The following is a 24,730-nucleotide window of genomic DNA, read 5'->3' as shown; positions in this document are numbered from 1 at the left end:
GAAAAACGGTCCTCAGAAAGGTGCACAAGGACAAACGATTTTCCACTAGACATGATACATGAATCCTAAATATCCAAATTCCTCTTGACGACAGGTTTTATATCAGTAGTTGCCATCAAATAGTATTTTCAAGGGACAAAAGTTCACAAAACAGTATTTTTCAAGCACGAGGACGTGTATCAAATTTGTTAAAACACCTCAGCTGATCTGCATTTTTCTCAACTCAAACAGAAGAGAAACTCTAACACAGCAGTACTACTTAAAATTAAATATAAGAACTGTTTATGGTATGTGCAGTGTAAAGGTACTTGGGGTGATGCACTTACTGGATAGAGGCGACTGCCTATTCAGGGCAGCACAGAGATCCCTGAAAAGCAAGGTAAATTACCCTCCAGTATCTCCACAAGGTACCTCTGCTGTGATCCAAAATGTAAAGCATATCTTCATAATCTAGTGCAGACAAAAAAAATGACTACATCTGCCAGGAGAGGGCCTTAACTACTGGTTCTGAATTGCTGTGAGCCAAAGAATTCAAGGGTTACCGAAAGAAAGAAGGGTTAAAAAAAAAAAAATAATCTTAATTGGATTAAAACAATTTACCAGGGAATGGAGGGATGTTGTCAGGGTACATACCTGGGGATTGAAGCCATTCAGGTTAAGGAGGAAATTGATCTAAATCTCTTATTTCCTGGATAAATACTCATCTAGGTCAGATGAGTTTAATGCACAACCTATAAACAGTTGATGAAAAAATTTCCCATTTTCTTTCCAAATCCCTGGGCTGCAAGATGTAGAGAATGTAAAGCTAGCACTGCAGGAGCCCTTTACCAAGTACATGTGACTACTCAGGAAAAGACTGGCTACTTGTTAATGTCTCCACTGGTTCAGTCAGCATCCAACTTCAAAGCTCTTAAATAGCTTGCACGCTGCTGGCAAGTTGACATTTCTGAAAAACTTCATCTTATGGTCACCAAAATAGCATGGACATTTATTAATACTGGATGTGGCTTTTGCTTGGTGCCAAGATATCAAATCAAGTCTGATATGTACGCCTATACCATAAAAGATGGTCATTATAGCCTTGTTTTAAAACAGAAAGAGAAGTGCTACTAGTTCCTTGAAATAATAAGATGTCTACAACATCAGGTCTCAGAAGAGAATTCCTGGCAATCAATGTTAAGTTGGGGAAGGAACCTGAAGTCAGTCACCAGATGCGTGGATAAGGACACATCATTCCCTGCGCTGTTTATTACCAGCTAGAGTTCTCTCTAGCTCTCTCCTTAGCATGCAGTTTGTTCAAATTGCTCTTCTAAAGCAGACAGTGTTACCGAACACACCATATGGTGCACTCAGCATTCTAACTAAAAGACAGCAACATTTAACATCCAGGAGCCTGAGCCCTTAACAGAATCAAGCCCTATGTGGAACCCAGGACAGGCAGCTGGGCAGACCTGTGAGAAATTAAGATTTGATCAACTTCTCTCTGTTTATTTCCACAGTTGCAGAAATAAATCACACTCTTACTATGTTTCCTGTATCTGGATCAAATTCAGTAGTCAGCCTAGTTTGATTCTTCTCTGCCACCTATTCCCTGTGCATTATAGACCTCACCCTCTACCTAATGACAAAACTCCAGCATCAGCTTGAGGTACTGACAGCCTGCAGAACAAAGTGAAGGAGTATGAAAAAGAGAGAGAGGCAGACACACATGTGCACACTCAGGAATGAAAGCTGGAGTATGCAGTTTGTGTATGTAGGGGGAAAAAAAGATAAACAGAAACTGACATTTTCTGAATTGCTCTTTCCATGGAATTTGGACTGGGATTTCCTTTTTAAAAGTAATAATTATATAAATGCAGGAATCAATGCTTCTTTTTGTGCCACTAGAATATAAAACAAATTCTGTGTAACACCTACTGTGACAGATCAAGTTCAAAAAAGTAGTAAGTATAAAGAAAGACAAATCAGAGCAGTAACTAGCAGAATTATTATATTTTAAATTGAGGTGTTTTCTTTAATAAATCTTTCCTTAAATATTTTCTAGCAGGATTCAGACATCAAGCTTAGGACATCCCCACTGGAAGGGCAGCCTGGTTTGTACTGCTATCAGCCTCAAGTGCAGCAAATGTATTGCCCTTCACATCCTTTCCATCAGGTCAGTACAATATGCAGACCAAAATCCTCTGTATTTCTACAATGGTATAGTAGTTATGGTAATAATAAACAGAGACAGATGGAACAATACCTGCTAAATTTGTGTTCGCGGGGCCATGTTTGCAAACATACATTTTGTTTATGACAATGAGATCTTACAAGAACCACATCTAAATGCATTTTAAAATGGTCATCCAGAAAAAAAAAAAAAAAGAAAAAAAAAAAAAAAAAAAAAAAAAAAACAAAAACAAAAACCCACACACCTTGTAAAAATGGAATCTTGGTACTGCTTATTTATATTTTCACCATTATGCTTAAGCAAATTGTCTTTGAAATCAGACAAATTATTAACATAACTGTTGGCATTTCAGGATCCCAGGGAATTAACTGTGCTTTAACTTCAGAACAAAAAATTAAATATGTGACTGTATACTTAAAATTCAGATCAAACATAGAAAAATACTCTTAAAGGAAAATTTTAACAGCAAGACAATGGTCGCCTTCCTTATGCTTGATGGTGCACACATCTCTTTTGCAATCTTTTGACTGTTACATCATCCTCAGTGAAAGATTATTCAGCTGAAGCATAACTGACAATAATGCTGATGATGCATGAGAATGCACAATATTAAGGTTGTTCTTCTCTAATGTAACTATATTATTAATACTAAAAATGCACAGGAGTAACTGACACCTTGTTTTTCTTGAGTGTGTTTAGATGTCATTTAAACATGTCAGTTCATATTTTCAAAGCAGCATACACGCAGTATCTTTGTAAAATCATACATACATACCTACCTTAATCTTACACGTGATCCTAGCACACATTTATAGAGGTTAGCGAGTGTGGTCTGCTGAGCTTTGAAAACTTGGCCTAGAGGGAGGGTGTGTATCACAGAAAGTAATTTTGATGACTCTGAAATATCTTTAAATAATTTCCTTTATATATAAATGGTAGTGCTGTTCAATGCATTGAAATTTCCCTCTTTTATGCTCCATTATCTGCACTGTACAAAATTTTCAGAAAGACATTTGAGGAGATAAAAAAAATATGCTTCAAGCACCCTATTTAAAAAAAAAAAAAAAAAAAAAACCAAAAAAAACCCCACAAACTACCAAACAAACAAAAAAAACCCCAAAAACCCAAAACTTATTTAAGGTGAAATTAAGGCAACAAGGATTTTTCAGATATATGTGTGGAAATACATACACAAACATAGCACAACTACCAAAACTCCCAACCATTAGAATTGAATTACACTTACAGGAAAATCATATATATATATAATATTTGAACATAAAAGCTCACACTTGAGTTATGACTCCTTTGATCCCAGTGACTGATGATGGATATTGTGGAATCAATTATACCATCTCATTCAACTTGCTCAAGAAGTATAAAAAATGTGGCTAACAGAGCAGTGATTTAAAACTGTGCAAAGAAAACAAAAAACAGGTTACATTATGATATTTCTTTGGGATTGTTAACTCATATGGTGTTACTAGTGTGAGTCATTGAATAGGAATCATACCATTCATCATCAGGATTTAGTCCCTCATGAGGAGTAAGAAAGATTATTTTTGGCATGATTTTTTTAAGAGGAAATTTAAGTAACTTTTGAAAATAGATGTTGAATGACCATAAAGAACAAGAATAGACGTATGTTGGAATTTTATGATCATTGATAAAATTGAATCATCCATCACAGATGACTTTTTAGGAATTTCATTTGTTAAGAGTTTTGTAAAACATTACTAAGGAAGAATGAAAGTTGCGGATTTTCCTATTTTTAAGCGTGTATTTCTTATAATTATAAATCCCGCACCTGTCTACAGAAACTTAAAGGAAGATGTCTCATTATTACAGTATGTAACCCCTCAGATATACAGAGGAATAAAATACGGACTAACTGTATCAACCACTTGGGAGAGCTTCAGGGACTTCTACGGCCTTTCTGAACTTCTAGTGTCCGGGACAGTTAAAACGATCGATAGGATGGTGTGGCAAGGCAGCTCAATAAGCACTCTCAAGTGCCTACACTCACACAAAGTAAACTTCTAAAATCAGGTTCCTATTACTGTCATCTTTCTCTTCCCACTCCCTCAGCTGTGGCCAGCCCCTGACCACTAACTGGACTTTGTATTTAAATCAACTTAGGAATCCAGGGCCACAGAGGTTCTTCTCCAACTAGGTGTGGCACAAGGACAGCGCAATTTGTCAAGTTCAAATAGTTCCAATATCAAGGGTTTTTTGTATCCACTGTCCTCAGTGGGTGGCCTTGTAAAACTTGAGAAGTGTTCAGATGCTAAATAGATGTGAGAAGGCATAGATAACAGAAGTAGTTCTCCTGCATTGAGTTAGGAAATACGGCTAGGGAATAGTCTCACTCCTGGTTTTTTCTTTTACTTATCGCTCTGGCATGCCACTGGCCAGAATTTACTGAACCTTTTTCTTTCCCCTAGAATGTGGCAAAAATGTAACTATCTTTTAAGTTCTTATCAACACCATCATAATTAATTTACTTGTTTTTTCTTGTTAGCCTAAAACTCAATAGAAGTGACAAAAGGTAATAATAAAATTAAAATAGAATAAAAAGAAAGGTGACATTACACTACCATCCTAACATACAAATGCATTGATTTTATTATTGTTATTTTAGAAGCAAAGAGTCCCAGATGAAGGACTAATTCACCACAAAAGCTCTGCTGCAAATATAAACCAGTTCCCCACTGGGACTGCAGTACAGATATTGTGGATGTGCCACAGCACCGTACATCTCGCATGCAGTAAAAACGTCAGGTTTATGGGTTGCTTTAGCAGAAACTCCAGTTAGCTTGTTAATTCATTTGAATATTCTAAAATTTCTTTACTCTTTCTGAAGCAGGCACCCTTCACCTGTCACTGCTGATTTGATACCAGTAGTATTACTACACCACATTCAAAAAACCTACAAAATTAAAGCTGAAATACACCTTCTGGGAGTTGCTAGGCAAGATACAACAAGCACTAAGAGGAAAGTCTTCCATCCACCTGCAGGCTGGCACTGTGACAGATCTTTTACATGCAGCAGGTTTCTGTTAGACTTTTCAGTATTTGTGCTTCTTAATGTTACTACAGTAAAAGTATGGCAACATGTTCTACTACTCGGAGGAAAAAAACAATAGGTATAAGGAGCCAAAGTCGTAACAGGTAGAATTGCTGTCCGTGTGCCATAATCAGATACTGGGAAATGAAAGAACATGTGAATCAAGACTGAGAAGAAGTGGAATAACATCTTTTGCATGAAGCAGCTCCAGTATTAATACTTTACATTTCAAATTTGAATGGAGCAGGGCAATTTAAATCACTAGGAAGTTACACTCAAGAGAACGGGTCCTTTAGCCTGAAGTGAAGGATGTTCAAACTACGCCTCACTTTTCATTAGAGGGATGAGAGAGATCAACTCCTTCGTTAATTTTGGCCAAATGATAAAATGGCCTCATCTTCCCCTTTGCTGGACACAACACACACAATGACTCATAAGAAAAATTACTTCTTATTGACCTGAAAGAAATAGTAGGCACTTACTGAAGTCACTTACCCACCCACCATAAAACACGGACACCTTTCATGCCAGTTGTGCGACTGTAAAACCAGCTCAAGCCTGTCATACCAGACCATTCCCCAGCCTCTGTTCCCTCAAAAAGGAGTAATGAAACCAATAAAACAGAAATAATCCTTAAAACGCCCAGTTCTTGCCTTTGGTGATGACATTGCAATCAGTGCCATCTTAGTATTCTTTCTTTTCAAAGAGGCATTAAAACCAATAAAATCAAAATATTGTATGAATTGCCCTGTTTTCTACTCTAGTGAAAAATTTACTCACAATACAACAAAGCAGGCAGCACAGAGCTGCACACAGAAATTAGTTCACAGCTGCTCTGGAGACTGCAGTTTTGCCCAGTATTTAGTTTAACAAGGCAGGACATGATTAATTATGTACATCTCATTTCTTTCACCCTGCTTACTGTAGCAAACAAATTAGTGTATTCACTATGTTTTTCCACATTCCATTTCAGGCAGTTCAATGTTGGAAAGATAAAAGCAAACAGGCAAAAACCTCAAGCAACAACAATAAAATTACTGAGAAACTGAAATGAATTATTCAGAATCCAGAACAAACAAATAAACTATGAACATTTTGCAAGCGCATGCTAACCTCTCACAGGTATTTCAAGGGGACAAAGACCAAGACCAACAGAAGCTATTGGTCCAAAATTAGGAATGACAGTAAGAAACTGAGGAGACGTATAAACTAATTACCAAGGAAATTTTCCCAACAAGTCTCAAAAGCTACATTATAATCTTTCAGAGGAACCATAAAAGCCTCATGACACAGGACTTCTAGAGCTGAGCAGTATAAGACTAGAACAGGGCTCAGCAGCCTTTGAGTACTAGGGAAGGCATGCAGGTAGATTTTTAATAGCATATGACACGACTCCTAATTTTGGCCAGGCCCTAGCCCTGGCATCTGGAAAGATTCATCAGTAAGAGGCAGAAATTCCTCTCACACTGAGCTCTGAGTTCAGTGGGAGCCTTTGCCTCACAGAGAGCCAACTGATGGTATCTTACCTTAGCAGGGTAATGTTTCTTTGTTCTTGAAAGTTGCTTGCCAGCAGGTTTAAACTGTAATTTGGAAAAGAAAAAAATATGTGACCAACTGCTGTGTTAAAAAATTGAGAGCAAACCTACAGAAACTCTGATGCAATCGAGGCTAGCTATATGTATTATCTCCCCTCTTTCACCTATTTTTTTGCATTGGCATATTTCCATCGTGGTGATCGCATGACAGGCCAGCCATTTCTTTAGTGTGTCCTGAGAGCTGGGCAGGCTTAGTGATCTCTTGAAGAGCAGGCTTAGCCTTTCAGTCTCAGGTAGCATTCTGCTCCTTGTCCCTAGGAGTGGGGTGAGGGTAGCACAAATGCTTCCTGAACTTAAACTCCCAGCCTCTTGGAGAAGTCCTTTCTTGTCATTGACTATGAGGGAACCGACAGAGAGTAGCCTCACAACTTCAGCACAGGTCAGGCAATATGAAAACCACCTATGAGAAATGTCTCACATGCCACTCTCCTGACCCCTAGAATGAAATTATTAACTTATTCTATAACAATACATTCACTTGATACATATTCTGATGCCATCCACTAAAGCTTTTGTTGTTATTGTTTCGTGTTTTACTGCCTTGCCTTATAACAGCAAATTGAACGGATGCTTTGGGATGCTATTCTCTCGGGAGTATATTTTACACACTTTGAATTTTTGCCTTGTTGTATCCCTCTCCACCTAAAAAACAGCACACAAAACCACACAAGGCTCAGTCAAAACTTCCCTGTTTCTTCCTATATTTTTGTGGCTCTATTGAATAGGTTTATTTTTCTATATTGTACATAGTTTGAAGTACTTTATTCAAGGGGGTGGAGTTTACTTCTATAAATAAAATTACATCATTAATTTACTTGTCTGCATAGTGCAATGTTCAGGGAAGACTGAGCAGGCTAAGATACTTCAACTACAAAAGAGATGGCTGAAGGGAGATATACTTTAGGTCTGTAAAATCTGGAGACAATTAATAGGGTACAATTACTCTCATTTTTCACCAGAACTCAGTAGCACAGCAGGTAATAATAAAAGAAAGTACTTTTTTTACATACTTCAATTTGGAACATGCTGCAACAGGATCTGGTAACAGCCAACATTATCAGTGAGTTCCTCCTCATACATGCCCTCCTTCTTCTGCTTCTTAACTAGTAATGTTTTCCAAAACCATGCTAGGAAGACTTTAGGTTTGACTTGGCATAACAGGTATTAAACGTAGGCAGAGGACAATATCCTCAGAACTAAATAGTTTAATACTCTTATTAAGAAAGAAATATTTTTGAGAGCTTGTTGCTAAGCCAAGTAATGTCTCTTTTATTGTCTCGTCAGTATTCCTCGGGAGGCAGCTATCCTGTGACTTACATTACTTCTTCACACTACCCTTACCAAAGAATCGCTCCTCAAAGCAGTCAAGAATCCCAGCAGCCTCTATTTCCCAAACCCATCTACTCCTACAGGTAATAAAATATTTTTTCAAGTCCTAATGTTACAGGAAATACACTGTTTACCCATGGCCTATTTCCAGCATCATTTGCAATAACATGCTTACTCTTACTTGTCTTGTTCCCAGTGTGCTCTGTCCTGTTTGTATGAATCACAAGATGTTCCAGACTCTGGGGCCAAGGCAGAGGGAAATGCAATGTTGTAAAGCTTGTGAAAAGTCTTCATCCCCACAAAGGCTAGACGCTTCTCTAATACAAAATCTTAGGTGTTGCAAATTTCATCAGCAGAAGACTGATCATACTTAGTTGACTTTTCCAGGACCTATATTAAACCAATTTTTTTCTCCAGTTGCTAGGGAAAAAAAATGCCTAGAAAACATACTGGATATGTCAGTCACCACACAGGCTTAGCCCCCAAATAACAGTCTAACAAAGTAAATTAGACAATTAAATTTTAATTATACTTTCTGTCACTATCAGTTTGATATTCTCTTTCTGGCCCTTATCAGTTTAATCATTCAAACATAAGCTTAAATAAATACACACTCGCAGGATTTGAAGGCTGTGGTCTTGATTCCACTTTCTATTACTTTATTTTAAACCCAGGCTGAACCTTCTATATGCACTTCAAGAATTACCTCTAGAAGTTAAGTAGTGTAAGGAGATTGCTTATAAACAATTGAGTGGAAACTTTAACCATCATCGGTATTCATGCTATGACTGTGAAAAATGGTCTTTTTTTCTGCTTCTGAGTCGTCAAGCAGAACAGGCTAAAATACTTTTCTTTCTCTCCCTAAAGCATCCTGATCTTCATGGCACTCAAAAACAGCAAGACAGGGAGTTTGCCAGTCAGTGAGATTTACAATTTCATGACGGAACATTTCCCTTACTTTAAGGTGAGTTCCACAGGGAGGGGTGGGAAATCTCTCTCTAAGCTTACCTGGCAGCAGAGGGAAGGGAGGGGATTCAATCTGTAAAAAGGGATAACTTCTTAGTAGATTAATATCAAATCAACTACACACTACATACCTTCATGATCATAAATTACACAGCAGTTTAGGCCCAGGCAGAAGTGTGAACATGGCATGGGGTAATATTTAACACAAAAAGATATTAAGAACTGTTCCAACTTTGAAATTGTTCGGGTAACAGTGCCCATTCCTCACTAACAACTCATAAAAAGGATAAATATTTTTAAAAACACATCCATTCCTTCCTCTGAGGTCTCACATGCAGGCAGAACCGGTCTTGTGGCTTCCTCTGCCATCACTAGCACCTCCAGACTCATGTGGAAGCAGAGGTTCAAGGTTATCTTCCTCTGTTCTGGAGCTGGGATATCCATCTTAGGCAAATTCATCACTTGCATGCACTGTACAAAGAAAAGTATAGTATGTGATAAATAGTACTAAGCTCATAATTACACAGGAATGTTGGTGAAGGTAAGGGTGTATGGTTTGCAGCAGATGCTACAGAAATTGAAATCCATGCCATAAGAGAATAGCTTCTTGCACTTGGAATGCAAGTGGAAAGAGATGAGTCAGCACATGATCCAAGAGCAGAAGGATTACAGTTAAGAATTTAAAAAGAGCTATAATAGAATCGTCGACTGCTGCTCATCACAGAGCTTTATTATTGCCGATTCTTCAAAAACATCTCACTAGAAGTCCAGATCAGGTGACCTGCAACTGTTAGCAAAGCCCAAAAATTAAAATAAAGCAACATGAATCTGTCCTGTTTCCTATTGCAAATAAACATGCAGCAATTAAACCAAATTTAAAGCAGCTACAGAAAGGCAATTCAAACATTTGTATTAAGAAAAGAACACTAAGAATAACGAAAAATAACTGTTCTGATACAATTTTGCAATTTTTAGATGCCAAGGATAAATAATGCCCCCCTCTAAAAAAAAAAAAAAAAAATAAAAATTGAACATGTTGGTAATCAGAAAAAAAGAATACACATTGTCAGGAAGGAAGAACTGTTAGGATCCATTACATTTCTGTATTCCCAGATTTCCTTCGAAAAGAATCACTAGCTCTCTATTATTTGCTACAAGCAAGAGAAAAAATAAAGAAATCTACCATCATCATTCAAGAAGTATCCCATCACAACATGACTGGTCATAATCCACTGGAAAAAATCTGAAGCACTCTAACTTTGTTAAGTCACAGGGACACAATTGATTTTTAGGCCAAACGCACATGAAATTAAGTAATGACAGTAATCTAAACAAGGAAAGGAGGAAAGGTAGAATGGCACATGACAAGAACATAGTAGCTGTAAATTTTAATTCTTGTTTTGAAAATGAAAAAATTTCAAGATTTGTATTTTGTCCCTAAGAGAATATTAACTCTATTTCACATGCATTTACCACTAGCTGCAAGAAACAGTAATAATCCAAAGGAAAATATTTTGAGGATTGTGAAAAAGGTCCTGGGCCACAACATCTTGAAATTGCTATTTTGCAGAACTACACTTCTTACCATAATGCACAAATCATGCGATCTACAGCAAAATAATACATTCTTACCTGATTACTGTTTTCTAGAAAAAATAGCATGAGTTTCAAGCAGAGAGGTGGGAATATTAAAAATAAGTTTTACAGCCATGTCCACCTTTATTCATCAGACCAAAGTGAAATTAATTCTCCACGTTGTGTCTTACAACACAATCGATTATAAAATGAATCGGCAGCTTGCAAACCAAATGCTGCTGTTGCCAACATGCACAGAATTCCTCAGGCACAAGACTGCGGCTCTGCCAGGTGTCACTTTCCTGGTCCTGAAGTTGAAGTTATTCGGTCACAGCAGAAACATTAGGGAGCTATACATCCTTTCCTCAACTATATATTGTGTGTAAATATTCTGTATTGTATGTATTGTGATATTTTGTGTGTAAATGTGTATAAATAGGTGTGTGTTCAAATATCAGTCTGTGTGCATACATACAGATGTGTGTATACATATATGCTCATCTGTGCACTAGGTATATTTCTACCACAGCTTTAAATAACTGTTTTATACCTAAACTAAACTTTTCCCTTCTTACTTACCAGTGGTGGGGTTTTTTTGTTTGGGTTTTTTGTTCGTTTATTTTTTGTGTCTCTTTCTTAATTCGTTTCAAAAATGATGAGAATTAGGTTACTGCTGTTGTATGCATTACAGGAAGAGGATGGTGCAGGGGGTACTACTGGAACATTCATTATTTTGTGACGGCTTTATTTTTGCATTTTATTTACAAATACAGTCAAATGATTGAATAGTTCCATCCCAAACATCCTTAAAATAAGCAGGGGAGAATAAGCAAGCAAATATTATGCTTACAGGCACTAAGCCCTGCCTACCTCTGGTCTTTACAGCAGCCCACGGAATTACCAAAATATGGCACTCTATGATCCCTTTTTCAGAGTCTTCAGCAAAAGAAAGTAATATAAAAATCAGCAAAGAACATTTTGTTGTTGCTACCAGAACTCACTAAATAGCAGGATACAACAGGGGAGGAGGGGGGGGAAGTAATTTAAATTGGAGAGAAACAGAATACAAGTGTACACAGAATCTTGCTGGGAGACATTAGATGATACAAGCCTAGTCAAATTAACTTGTATTCGCTGCCACAGCAAATTTAGTTTCTATGATGCAACAATCTCATTTCTAGTTGAAACAGAGCAATCCAACTCCTACGTCCTAAAAAAAACATCTACGCAGCTAAAGTTGAATTACTCTTTGATGTACCTCTCCCTTCTCTTGAGACCCAGATTTAAAGAGAAAGGGTTTTGCAAGATCACTGAACTCTTTAAACTTCAAGAGGCGGTCAGGATCAATGGGTCTGTACAATAATATTTTTTGCTTGTCATCCTTTTTTTTTTTTCTTTGTAGTGATTTGTGAGTCTAACAGAAAGCTTTAATCTTGTTAATTGGAGTTATTGCCAGTGGTCCAAGAGGTTAGAAAGGTCTGTGGTCTGATGGAACTTAGAGCAGCAAGTATTCTCTTGCAGCGTCCAACTCCACGCAGCTTCATCCACACTACGCTGAATGCAGCAGCAGCAGAAACGAGCCATAGCAAGGAGATTCCAACTACACAAGCGCAACTTCAGTAGCCAAAGCTCAGGTCTTTAACAGACAATCAAATGTTAACTTAAAAAACCTGGTGACAGAGTTGTAACGTGAACACACTGCCGGAGTGTTCCTTCAGGGCCTACCGAGGTAAACGACTATTTTTCACTGCTCAGCAATACCAAGTTTAGTGCAAGAACCTGTTCAACTCTTGGCAGCAGTGTCCAGAATAAATCTGTGTACTTTGTGCTCTTACATTTCTAAAACTATCTCATAGTTTACACCCCCACACATTCTGAAAACCTCTGAGAAACACATGCCACTCCCAACTTCTCTGGTGCTTAGCAGAAACACTAATTATCCTCTCTAGATACAGACAGAGGTCTATGTAGCCTCATGTGCAGGGCAAGAACCATGAATATTCTTTCAGGTTAGCTTATTCAGTAGTTAAGTACACATCTTACCTAGGAGGAACAGTTTTATTTACTTTTGGAACTGCCAGAATGCAACATGAATATGATCTGCAAGGGAGAAAAACTGATTCATCATCTTTAGCATTACCTTATGGTAGAAAGAGTTTTAAAGGGGGGGGTTGGTGGTGGTTTGGTTTTGTTTTTTAAATAAAAATGCATGTTCTCTCACCTATGGGACTGGCTAGCAGCATAGTGAAATGCTGACATCAGGTGGGCCAAAAGGGTAGAAACTGTGCTGCTATGAAGGGAAAATGGTTTCTTTTTAGTAAATAACATGTATTTAACTTCCACAACTTTTTTTTTTTTTTAAATGAAGAAAGCAAGTATTAAATTTGACCCTTGAATTCTACAGTAAGGCTTTTAACACCTTAACCCACAAGATAGTCCTTCACAAGCTAGGAAAGAACAGATTTTACATTCCTGATAAAAGTAGAATTTCTGTCAATATTCAAAAATTCATGGTGTATCATGTGAAAGCAAAAATGGACACAAGTCCACTTATAAAAGATGGTCTTAGAGGAAATTGTGACACTAGGCAACAATTAGAGAAACTATCAAAAAGCTGGCTTTCTATGAGAGAAGAATCCCTAGTAATACAGCATAAGAATGGAAAGGAAACTTAATGTGCATAAATGGGAAATTTTAATATTTAACCTCTTTAAAAAGACTATGGAAATCATATTTATTTCTTGTGCTCTCTGTTCAATAATTCTCTGTGGTTGATCTAAACAGTTATGACGACAAATATTTTGCATCCATGAATATGAAACAATAGTGGCACATAGACAACTTCACCCACCTTTCAGAGAGTTGTTTAATTTCTTTTAATTCTTGTGATACACAGATGAGGATTTTTTGGAAACAAGAAAAGAAAAAGCATCAAAAATTGATTAAAAAAAAAAAGAAAGAAAAAAGGCCTCACAAATCCTAGTACTGAAGATCATTCTTTGTAATCCAATGAGCTCTAAAGCCTCTCTCTCTTGAGATTTTTCATCCTTGCAAATGCAGACCTTTTGGAAAGAATATAATTTGACTGACTCAGGTAAAGCTACGATTTTTTTTACATGGTCTTACAATGACAGGGGAAGTCTAGCTGGACTAGCAGTTGCCTCTATTACAAAGAAGTTGAGTTTCTCAAGCTGATACCTACTGTTATGTAGCAAGTCGTTTTTCCTGCTCCTTTTTTTTTTTTTTAAAAAAAAAAAAGATTACCATGCAGTGGCAATAAGCTAAGACAGGTCTACTCAGATATGCAACAAATAGCATTGTACAGGACCTATTGAAAGAAAAGCAAGGAAGTGACACATCAGGAATGTACTATAGGAATCTTCTGATATGAACACACATACTAATTTACAAAGCCTTAATGTGATGGGCAGTATCTTCTGGCTGCATGACTAAATAAGCAGAAATGAGTGAAAACAAATAAAACACACACCAGAAAATTTACATGCAATAAAAGGATACAGTGCCATTTTGTATTTCAGACTAGGAAGCAAACAGGTATTTCCCATATGAATGTGAGCATGACCGTTTTGCTGGGTATTTCTCTCTTCATCCCTTACAGTGATATACATTTTCAAAGTTCTTTTACAAGCAATCAGGAAAAAAAAAAAAAATTGTAAAAATTAAATTCTATAAACAGAGCATTTGCACTAGGTTTTCTTTTCTCTCCATTCTTGCAGTTGAATGCAAAACTGTCCTCAGGGAAAGGAGGGAATTTTGTTCCCCTCATTGATCAGAAATGGCCTAAATAAAAATAAAGGAATCATTTTAATGAAGCTTATATGCATTGTTCAGTTTAAAGAACCTTCCAGCTTCCACTACCAAGTTAAAAATAAACCCAAAGCAAAAAGATGCAGTGATCAGATGTAAAACCCTGTATCTCATCTGTAGGGCTTGTGATTAAACCATTTGCTTATATAACTGGCTAGCGTACAAAGTTACACCTACCGTAGCATGCTAAAATTCTTTTGAAGTCTGCCTGGACACTAAGTTTGAGTCTGAGTAGCACATAGTCCTTCAATTAAGTGTTTGACATTTTTCTAGGTGTTCCAAAATAGATTAAGATTTCCTGTTAGTTCACAGTTCCAGCATGTAATTCTTTAAACACTTAATTCTTGTGTTTTGCAAATTCACTTTTAAGAATTCAGCAGCCCCTCTGACAAGGCCAATCGTTTTGCTTAGAAGATCGGTTGCTATTATATCTGATTCCTCCCTTCCCGCACAACATGACTGTAACATTTTTGTGGCTTCCTTCTAACGTACAAGTTGCATTTTGTAGCAAGTATAATCTAAGCAGCATTTCTTATAATCTCATCGGTCAAAACAGAGAAATATATTTGTGCTTTTTTTTTTTCCTTGAAGTTCCATTCTTAGATTGGATTTGTTTTTCCAGACAGCTCCAGATGGCTGGAAGAATTCTGTACGGCACAACTTATCTTTAAACAAATGCTTTGAGAAAGTTGAAAACAAGTCAGGCAATTCTTCTCGGAAAGGCTGTTTGTGGGCTCTGAATCCAGCCAAAATTGATAAGATGCAGGAGGAGCTTCAGAAATGGAAGAGGAAAGACCCAGTTGCTGTAAGGAAGAGTATGGCAAAGCCAGGTCAGTAATATGTTAGTGTATTAGTTCTCAAACAGTGGTCCCCAGAACTTTTCTTTGCAATAGGCACCAAGCTGTATGAAAGAATTTATACACAATTTAGGAAAGCATTTAAGAATTTTTCCTGGTTATAACAAGGTTTTCCTGGCAAAACAAGCAAAAGAAATTAAAAAGCAGAATTAAATAAGAGCTGATTCTGCAGGAGTGCTTCCAAACAGGCACAAAGAAACTTCACCAAGAAAATATTCTCTCTTGACATCTTACTAAACTAAAGATAAAAACAACACTGAAATAAGTACTATAGAATAAAATTTTATAGAATAAAATTTGAAATTATCTGATAAGTATTCAACCTTTAAATACAAAAATGCGATTAAGCATTGGAACAAGTGGCTCCCCAGGGAGGTGGTAGACTCACCATCCCTGGAGGTGTTCAAAAAACGTTTAGATGTGGCTCTTCGAGACATGTTTTAGTGGGCATGGCGGCACTGGGTATACGGTTGGACTTGATGATCTTTGAGATCTCTTCCAACCATAATGATTTATGATTTGTTACATACTCACTTGGCAATGATAATTTAGAAAATAATTTCAGGCTTTTGGAGTTGGACTAGTACTTTTGTTTGCCATTCCACTCACCCATTTCCTGAGGAAGACTAAAATTCTAGCTGCAAGCTATGAAGATTAAGGCTCTGTTAGGAACAAGTCAGTCAGAGACTTTTTTCTTGTTTTGTAGAAGAACTTGACACACTGATCGGCGACAAAAGTGAAAAGCTGAGATCTTCAATCACGTCCTGCAGCTCGACTGGTGTTGCAAGTGCATCCCTTTCCAGGCAGATGGCAGTCCAACCCCATTCCTTAGGCGAGCCCTCTCTTTCCTCCGGTATACCACAGCCATTACATAGTATCCACGCATCGGGAGCCCTACAGGTCAAGAACCCATTACCAAATTTGCTCGGGGGGCAGCAAACTGCGTGCTATACATCACCACCGGGTTTTCCTCAAATCTCAAGTACGTTAATGCAACAGTCGCCTGACCCTCAGACCCTGTTTCCTTCTGGGGAGGCTCAAAGTGAACTCAGAACTCAGCCCAGCATCACCCAGGACTCCCCACTGCCGGCTCAGACCCCCCCGACCTGCGGTGTGAAGATGCTGACAGAGCACTCTACAGCCAGGACAGTGCAGGACACGCTCATGCAGGAAGGAGATCTCAGCAATGACATCGATGCTCTTAATCCATCCCTGACTGATTTTGATCTCCAAGGTAGGTATCTAGGTATTTTGTAGAGTCAGGCTTATTACATCACATCCCAACCTGCATACGATGCATTTATGTCATTCTTTTTTAACGACCTGTCTTTACCACTGCTACAAAGGCCAGTTTACTAGGTTACGTTATTTTGCACAACATGGAATTTTGCATTGTCTCTTTTAAAAGTTTCCCAAGAAAGCTACAGATTTACATCCAGAGTTTAAAAAAACCTGCTTACTCTTGACTATGACTGCTGATATTAAATATTGCAATACAGTATTTAGAATATATTTTTTAAATTCAGGCATATTTTCCACTGAAAACTACTCAAGCACAACTATTCAGTGCATATCAAGAGAAATGTCATGAGGGGCACAAAGAGAAATAATTTTGATTGAATGAATACATTAACATTTTTATTATCAATATTTATTCGAATATCTTCCACATCTCTGCTCAAAAGAATGCTATTTACTCCTTCACAAAGCATTCATATGACCTATGCCCTGAACAATTCTATTTTCTGAGGTGTGTTCTTAAATACTTAGTCATGTAATGCTGACAGTAAAGTTTTTTATATTAAATAATTGAATCATCTTGAATGGACAGGATTTTGAACACTGAGAACATAGCTTTCCATGCAAAAATAAGAAAAAAAACCACCAAGTTTATATATATGTGTGTGTGTGTGTGTTATTTATATATGTACACACACAAAATAAAACCCGTGGGTTCCAAGTGATAAAGCTCTTGCTGCACCAAATAACATGCAAGAATTGCCTTCCTGCACAGACAAAAACTGGTAACACAAAGCAACCTAAAAGACAGAGCAAAAAAACCACAGTCTCAATAATCTACATGACTCAGCAAATGCAACGGCCTTGCCATTGTATTGTCACAAATATTCCACAATCCTGCCATGCCCAGATTGCTTTACTAAGATTAACAAGACAGTTTTTTGAATCCTGGGCTTCTTCACCTTTCAGGCAGCCGGATCTCACATTCCCCTCACTCCTCTGAACCTCTTTCCATTTTACTCAGTTAATCTGGAGCATGCTCATTTGTACTGCAAATATTCTGTATGCCTCACCAATATGGTACGATTCCAATTTCCCTCTGTCCTTGACCTTTACCTTAAATTATTTAACCTTATCTAAGCTTTTTACTTTAATTTGAGATTTGGTAATTTTATAAAGAAAATAGAGGTCCTAGAACTTAAGCCAAGGCCTGCACACTTGGAGCAAAATCATTATACACACACACAATCAAAAAAAAAATATATATATAAAAACAAAACCAAAATCAAACTTCTTCTAGCAAAAGGGCTAAGTATTATCCCATTTGATAGTCTACAGATGGTGGGTATAGCTTTGAGGCAACAGTCTCCCTGCCACCGCCCCCCCAAAGAAATCTTCAGTGATGAGTATGAAAAATACAGCCCTCCTGCAGTAACTTATCTAATGCTTTCACTGTGATATGCACGTTCAACAGAAAGATGAGAAACTTTTTGGTACGTTAGAAAAAAAGTAACATTTCAGATCTTTTGATTTGTCAGGTCAATCACACATCCAGAAATTTAGTTTGCAATTCAGAGAACACTACACCGTAAGAATACGAGAAGGCCAGTTGTAAAGTAATATTATTTGCAGATTTGTCCCACAAGTGCCATTAGCCCTTCCATACCTTATAAAGGTAACAGAAGCAACTTCTTCTTTCAAAATTAGTGGGTTTTTTCAGATACAAGTTATACTTCATAAGGATACATTGGCAACAGAATCCTGCCAATTATAAAGTGAAATACTTTTCTTAAATTAATGCTTCTTTCTCCCAGATTTAAATTTATTACAGAAACAGACAAAGAATATCTATCTAAACAATCTTTTTCCTTTCTCAATCACAAGTGACTAAGAGTACCTACACATACAGCATACACAACTGTATAATTACCAACTGTAAAACAATGTTTCAAAAAGCATACATAAAGAAAGTTGAATCAATCCATTTGTTTTGTTATAGGAAATCTTTGGGAAGAGCTGAAAGATGACAGCCTAGCTGTGGATCCCCTAGTTCTCATTTCATCATCCCCAACGTCTTCCCAGTGTTTCCCTTCTCACTGCCAGATGGAGAACAGCAGCAGCAGCAACGTCAACATCCAGAATGGAACTCCACACAGCAACGTACCCGACCTACAGCTCACTACTCTTTACTCTGCCTTTATGGAATTGGATACAGTTTCTCCTGCCTACCTAAGCAATTCTGGATCCAAACCTATAGCACTAATGTGAACCACATGCCAATCTAATTATTATTATTATTTTGTCTAAATACAGTCCTAACCATCACACACACTTACCTATCTGATTTATCTCAGCTGAAACTATGTCCATTGGAATAAGAATAATCTTTTTCCAGAACTAGCCCGCAGGATATGTAGCTTTACTATGATAATTTTCTACAGACAGATACTTAAAAAAAAAAAAATTTAAAACTATTAAAGATAATATTGTAAACGGCTGAACTGGTCAACACCATTTTATCAAGCCACTCATCTTCTGCATCTTCCAGAAACAAATGACTATAAGAGGAAAACAAATGATTGACTTTTTTTTTTTTTTTTTTTTTTTTTTTTTTTTTTTTTTTTGTTGTTTAATGAAAGCTGCTTGCAAACGAACACAGAAGTCAAAGCACACAATAATCTAACTTATTTCTTGGAGTCAATGATGGCAACATCATCTGCCACAAACCACTGAAAAAAAGGATCTGCATATTAAAACATTTATGGTCCCCTTGAAAGAAGTTCTGGGTTTTGGAAAACAAGAACATAAACCGAAAATTCTGCAAGTATTAGAAGATAAAGGACTAGCTGCTGAAAGACTAAACCAAAGCAACAAATACACTTCAGTGAAAAAAATCTAAGTTTTACTGTGTTTAAAAATAAATTTAAAACTCTGCTTTTTTAATAAAAAAGAACAAAACAATTTAGTAGAATTTTTACTTGGCTGGAAATTATTCACATTCATTCCTCTATTTTTATCCACGTAACCTGAACAGCAAGATGAATTGTTATTAAACCATTAAATCAAGATTTTGAAAAATGCTAATTAAAAAAGAGAACATAATTGTTATAGTTAGCCAAATCCAGAGAGCATCTCTATTTTAACATGCAGCTGACATCTGGTACGTCCAACAGGGTTTATTATGATGCTGAACTAGCCCTTGCATTAAGATAGCATATGGTTCTGAACACTAACTAAACTAAGGCATTTCAGTAGCTGGTTTCTCAAGAACACACTTCTCCCTCTGATTTACCATAAAGGTGCTACTTGTGACGTGACAGAACAGTGGTTTGTTTCAATTGAAGATACCCAAAAACAAAGCAATCTGGAGCAGGAACCTTTAACAACACTAAGGAAAACAGTCTACAAACCAAAAAAGAAGTGTCTTGAATGACATCCCTATTCACATGTTATGGAAACTCAGAATAAACTAAGGAGGTTAAAATCGGAGTCAGACTGGGTCACTTACAGTATGAAAAAGCAGCAAGGAATTACAAAGAAAAGTACAGACCAGGTAGAACAGTGAGATAATACTGTTAAAATAAACGCACACAGGTTTAATTAGCCACTTTCTCACAGCAAGGTGGGAGTATTGCCAGTTAAGACTGAAGCCAAACCCAGGTTCAAATCTACACCCTCAACCATGCCTACCAGCCCAGACTTAAAACAAAATCAGATTAGGGGCAGACGGACAGAGAAGACTTAGGAAGAACACATGTCATGTAACTCTGTAATCCCTTACGCAGCTATCAAGAAATCCTCACGTGACTTGAGCGCCTCTTCCTCTGCATTCCCGCAAACAGAATATGCGGAGTTGAGAAATGCAGTCAAGTTTACCAAGCTGTTCTATGCAAAAAAACAGCAGTAAGAGAGTTCTGCAAAGATACTAGAGCAAAGTGAATCAATTCTTGACCATCCTAACATTTAGATAAAGAAATAAGGAAAAAATTAAGTATGCCAAATCACTAGAAATGTACATATTAAATGGTAAGCCTAAAGCAGATAGTAAGTATAAAGTTGCTAAACATTGTATTTAGTGTAACTTAAAAGTTACCGAGTTACAAATAAATACCTACCAAGCACAAACTTTAAGAGCAATAATATTACCCTAGATATCTTTTTCAGAAAAATAATTGAACAAATATATGTCCTAATGTAACCACGCATTAAGGAAAAGCAAAACCAAGCCATCCCCCTGCCCTGCACTCAGGCGACATGTTTTTGTACCCCTGCTGGCTCTGCAACATGTAGCTACGATTACTTCTTACAATATGTCAACATCAGTCTTAAGCCAAAAATAAGAATATTTGGCAAATGATGTTATCTACAAATATTAGACTGTTTACAACAGATCTGGCTAGTGCTGAACGATTTGTTTCCAGGGCTCTGTGTATTTGTATGCTCTCTGACTTCGGCAGAAGACAACAAACACTAGTGTGCCAGCACCTCCCACCACCGGGGTAGGACCACCTGTCCAGACCCTCTCAGCCTCCTCAAATGCATTTACTTAATTTCAGTGAGCAGCCACTCGGACGTCAGTGGGACTTCTGCATACAGCTACCTACATCCTCAAGGCCTTTTCAGGATAAGACTCTCTCAGTTTAGAAGTCCTTCACTGCAAACACCAAAGAGTTGGTACACAGATCAAAATTTTCAGAGGCCTAAAGGAGTGAGATACTCAGTTCTCAATTACTTTCAATCACCATTTGCATCAAATTCTTGTTAGCCCTTTTTAAAATCCTTATAACTACACATACTGAGTCGCATACAGTGAACCACATTATGGCCAGTGTACAGAACGTTACAGACCTTTGCAAGATAATACCCTAGAGAATTAATAATCTTCCCAATATTTTATATTGGGCAGAGAGAGATGATGACAAGAAAACGCAGGGGACCACACCAGATGAGGTACATCAGGAAGGTCTATCACTCTAAAAACATAGCAAAATTGTAATAAAATACTTGTCGTTAAAGTAAATCCATGGCACATGACAAATCCATTAAAATCAACAGTATGATTCTGGACATCACTTTACCAACATGAGCTAAATATCTGCTACAGAAACTCCAAATTCACTGATTTTACATCAAGAAAAGCTAAGCTGCTTTTTCTGTGTTAAAGACTTACAATTTATGGGCACACCAATTCATTCCTGATTTGTAAATTCATGTGTGTCATTCATATACTCTATGACCTGTGTTTAGCAGGGTAGGACATTCTCTCAGATGCACCAGTATTTTCCATGCTTATGACCATACACATGATCACAAGGTGGAGGAGGAAGAAGAAATAGAGAAAGAAATCTAAGTGTCATACTGTATTCTATATGTTTCTTGGTAATAAGTCTTTGAAGAATGATCAGACATAAAGAACAAAAGGGAAAAGAACACTCTAACATGTTTTTTCTTGTGTTTTGCTCAACTTTCTTGACATACTGTATCTACACAAGAGAGGTTTGTCCTCCCTATATAAAGTTATTTATTCTAAGCACCTTAAAGTATTTTCTGCAATGTATTCCACACTTAACATGATTGGACATTTCACAGAAGTTAAAAGTCATTACGTGATTTTTCTTATATTAAAAAAAAAAAAAAAAAGACTGCAAGTTATTAGCCAATGTAAATTGTCTAGGTTTGCCTTCCTGCCCCCCTTCAGGGTCTTACATCTAGAATTGTATTGTCTTGCTTCAGTTTAGCATTAAGTGATTCTGGTATGCATGAAAAAAATCCCCTTGAAATACAGGTGCATGAGGAAAGAGTCATACTATAAATTAGAATTCTGGAACAATTATTTTTTTAAAAGTAAAAAACTGTATTTAACTACTTTTATTTAAGTTTATATAGAAAAATAATCCTTATCTTGTGCAATCCTTATTGTATACTTTTAAAATATTTTTTGACACAGTCATTAATAACACAGTAAAGATTTTCTTAGAACTTGTAGAGCTGGTGACACCTTAGTTTGTACCTACCATAAAATAAGTACTTTGCACATATTGCAAATCTATTTAAGATACATTTGCATTAAAGACCATTTAGTACTCTGAAGACAGGGGGAGAAAGGAGGAAAAGAATGAAGTTTTCCCAGTCCAAGGCTAACGATGTTTGCTTAATCAGCCTAAAGCAAACACATTATGCAAACAGTTATTTCTCTTTAGAAAAAAAAAAAATCTTATGTGTAATTACTATAAAAATATCTTATTAGCAAACAGAAGAAAGTGTTCATTGTTGCCCTCTCCAACATATGATTAGGAAAAATTTGCATTCTAAAGTTTAGGATTTATTAGTTTAGCCTTCTTTTATTGTATGTTTCATTTAAACTTCAGAAAATTCAAATAATAACAGTTTATACTGGAACTATGTTTTAAAGCTGCTTTTTTCTTGACATGAGTCCAAATTTACTATTATAAGACTTCTGGCTAAAGCAGGCTGCCTCCCATATGTTTTCCTGTTCTTGGTATAAAACCATCACCCCTGAAGATTCATTTGCTTTTGTTGATACAAGTCTTTTCAGATACGTTCATATCTTTGCACAATCTTTCAAAACCCTGGCACAGCAACGAGCTACTTCAAAGAGATAGTGATTATTATGGAACAGATAAAGTACTAAATAGCACCTCAGTATTACTTTATGTCTCTAACTACATAGACAAAGCTTGAAAAGAAAAGTGCAACTGACTTATTGGCACTTTCAAATAGGTTTAAACTACTGGCTGAAACAAATATTTGGATTCCAGAACTTAGTTTATCAGTGCTGGGGCTCCGTTTTTATACTTCAGTCAGGCTTCCAGATCCACGTGTAAATGTTTGTGTTTAGACTACTAAATATCAAAACCAGTAAACACTTTTACATAAGCTTTTTCAGACCTTTTAATCCACTTCTAGTCTGATGCAAACAAAACCAAAACATTCAGTAGCTAAAGAGGAGAACTATATGGCTTACCATGCATTCCCTCACTGCAGTAATATAAATGGAAGCTTATAAAGTAGTGTTTCCCATGTGTGGCCATAGCAAAAATTTAACTGAGAACTACTGATTTGTTCTTCGCTAAAATAATGAACGATTGAGCTATTCATAAAATAAAATTTAAATCCAGTCCTTTTAGAAGCAGAAAAGGGCAATTTTTATTCTTTTTTTGTCCAGATAAAGAAACAAGCACACACAAACAATACTTGTTTGCCCTGAAAATACTGAAATTACAGAAAATAAGCAACAGTAGGAACACCATTAATGCATATTGGATTTATTTCCTCTGGGTGCTTCTCAGTCAGCTAGCACATTGCTGAAAAATCTCATATACCAGATATCAATATAACACATGTTGAATGGATTATGAACTGCCGGATCTCAGCAAACAGCCGTCAATGTGAAACCACCCCCGGTGGTGGGAAGCTGCTCGTCAGTGCTATTCAGCATTTTGATTTTTTGTCATCTCCATGACAAGACTGGATACCTTTCTAGTACCCTTTAGTTACAAATTTCTAAGTTTGGGCTCAATACTGTGAGAGGCGCAGAGGGAAGTTGGAAGCCAGACAACCACACAGTCTTTTCTAGGATTAATCTCTCCAAATCAACAAGGGCCATGAGATGCCAACAAGGGCCGTGAGATGCCAACAAGGGCTGGAATTAGTTTCCAAGAACTACCGAGTTCACATCAACTTTGCTGTAAATCATTTTTACGCATAGAAAGCGTGCCACATGCGTCAAAGCCAACAAATACTGACGAGCAGACTGCAGTTGCTATTCAGCCTCTGTAATTCAGCCATCCGAGTAAGAAAGCGCTGAAACATTTTGCTGCTCAGATGAACTGAAGCCTTCCTATTCTGAACCTATCGATTTTTGACCTGGGCATAGAAAAGGCGAGTAAAACCATTAAACACTTATTCCTGACAAAACCAATTAGGCCTTGCTGCACAACGACGACTGTCATTAGTCGCATTACTCGAATTTCTTATTCACACGATCGTCACCGGAAAATTAATTACGTCAAGTAACGAGGAGCAGGCGCAGGCACGGTGGATGACAGCCTCCCACACTGGCGCTGAGGTGATTTACCGA

General features: G+C 37.0%; 1 protein-coding gene across 1 annotated transcript in view; it reads left to right on the top strand.

The window, feature by feature from the left end:
• Positions 1 to 18,897, top strand: part of FOXN1 (forkhead box N1) — a 21,508-nt gene extending 2,611 nt beyond the window's left edge. Inside the window, exons 3-8 of the mRNA XM_009709007.1 lie at positions 2,045 to 2,155; positions 8,120 to 8,247; positions 9,032 to 9,128; positions 15,156 to 15,363; positions 16,097 to 16,624; positions 18,629 to 18,897. Coding sequence (XP_009707309.1) covers positions 2,045 to 2,155; positions 8,120 to 8,247; positions 9,032 to 9,128; positions 15,156 to 15,363; positions 16,097 to 16,624; positions 18,629 to 18,897 — 1,341 coding nt within the window. The remainder of the gene's footprint in view (positions 1 to 2,044; positions 2,156 to 8,119; positions 8,248 to 9,031; positions 9,129 to 15,155; positions 15,364 to 16,096; positions 16,625 to 18,628) is intronic.
• The last annotated feature ends 5,833 nt before the right edge of the window (positions 18,898 to 24,730 follow it).

This window comes from Cariama cristata, unplaced genomic scaffold (genome assembly GCF_000690535.1).
Source record: "Cariama cristata isolate BGI_N322 unplaced genomic scaffold, ASM69053v1 scaffold16421, whole genome shotgun sequence".
Classification (NCBI taxonomy): Eukaryota; Metazoa; Chordata; class Aves; order Cariamiformes; family Cariamidae; genus Cariama; species Cariama cristata.
This window is presented reverse-complemented; position numbering and strand designations above follow the sequence as displayed.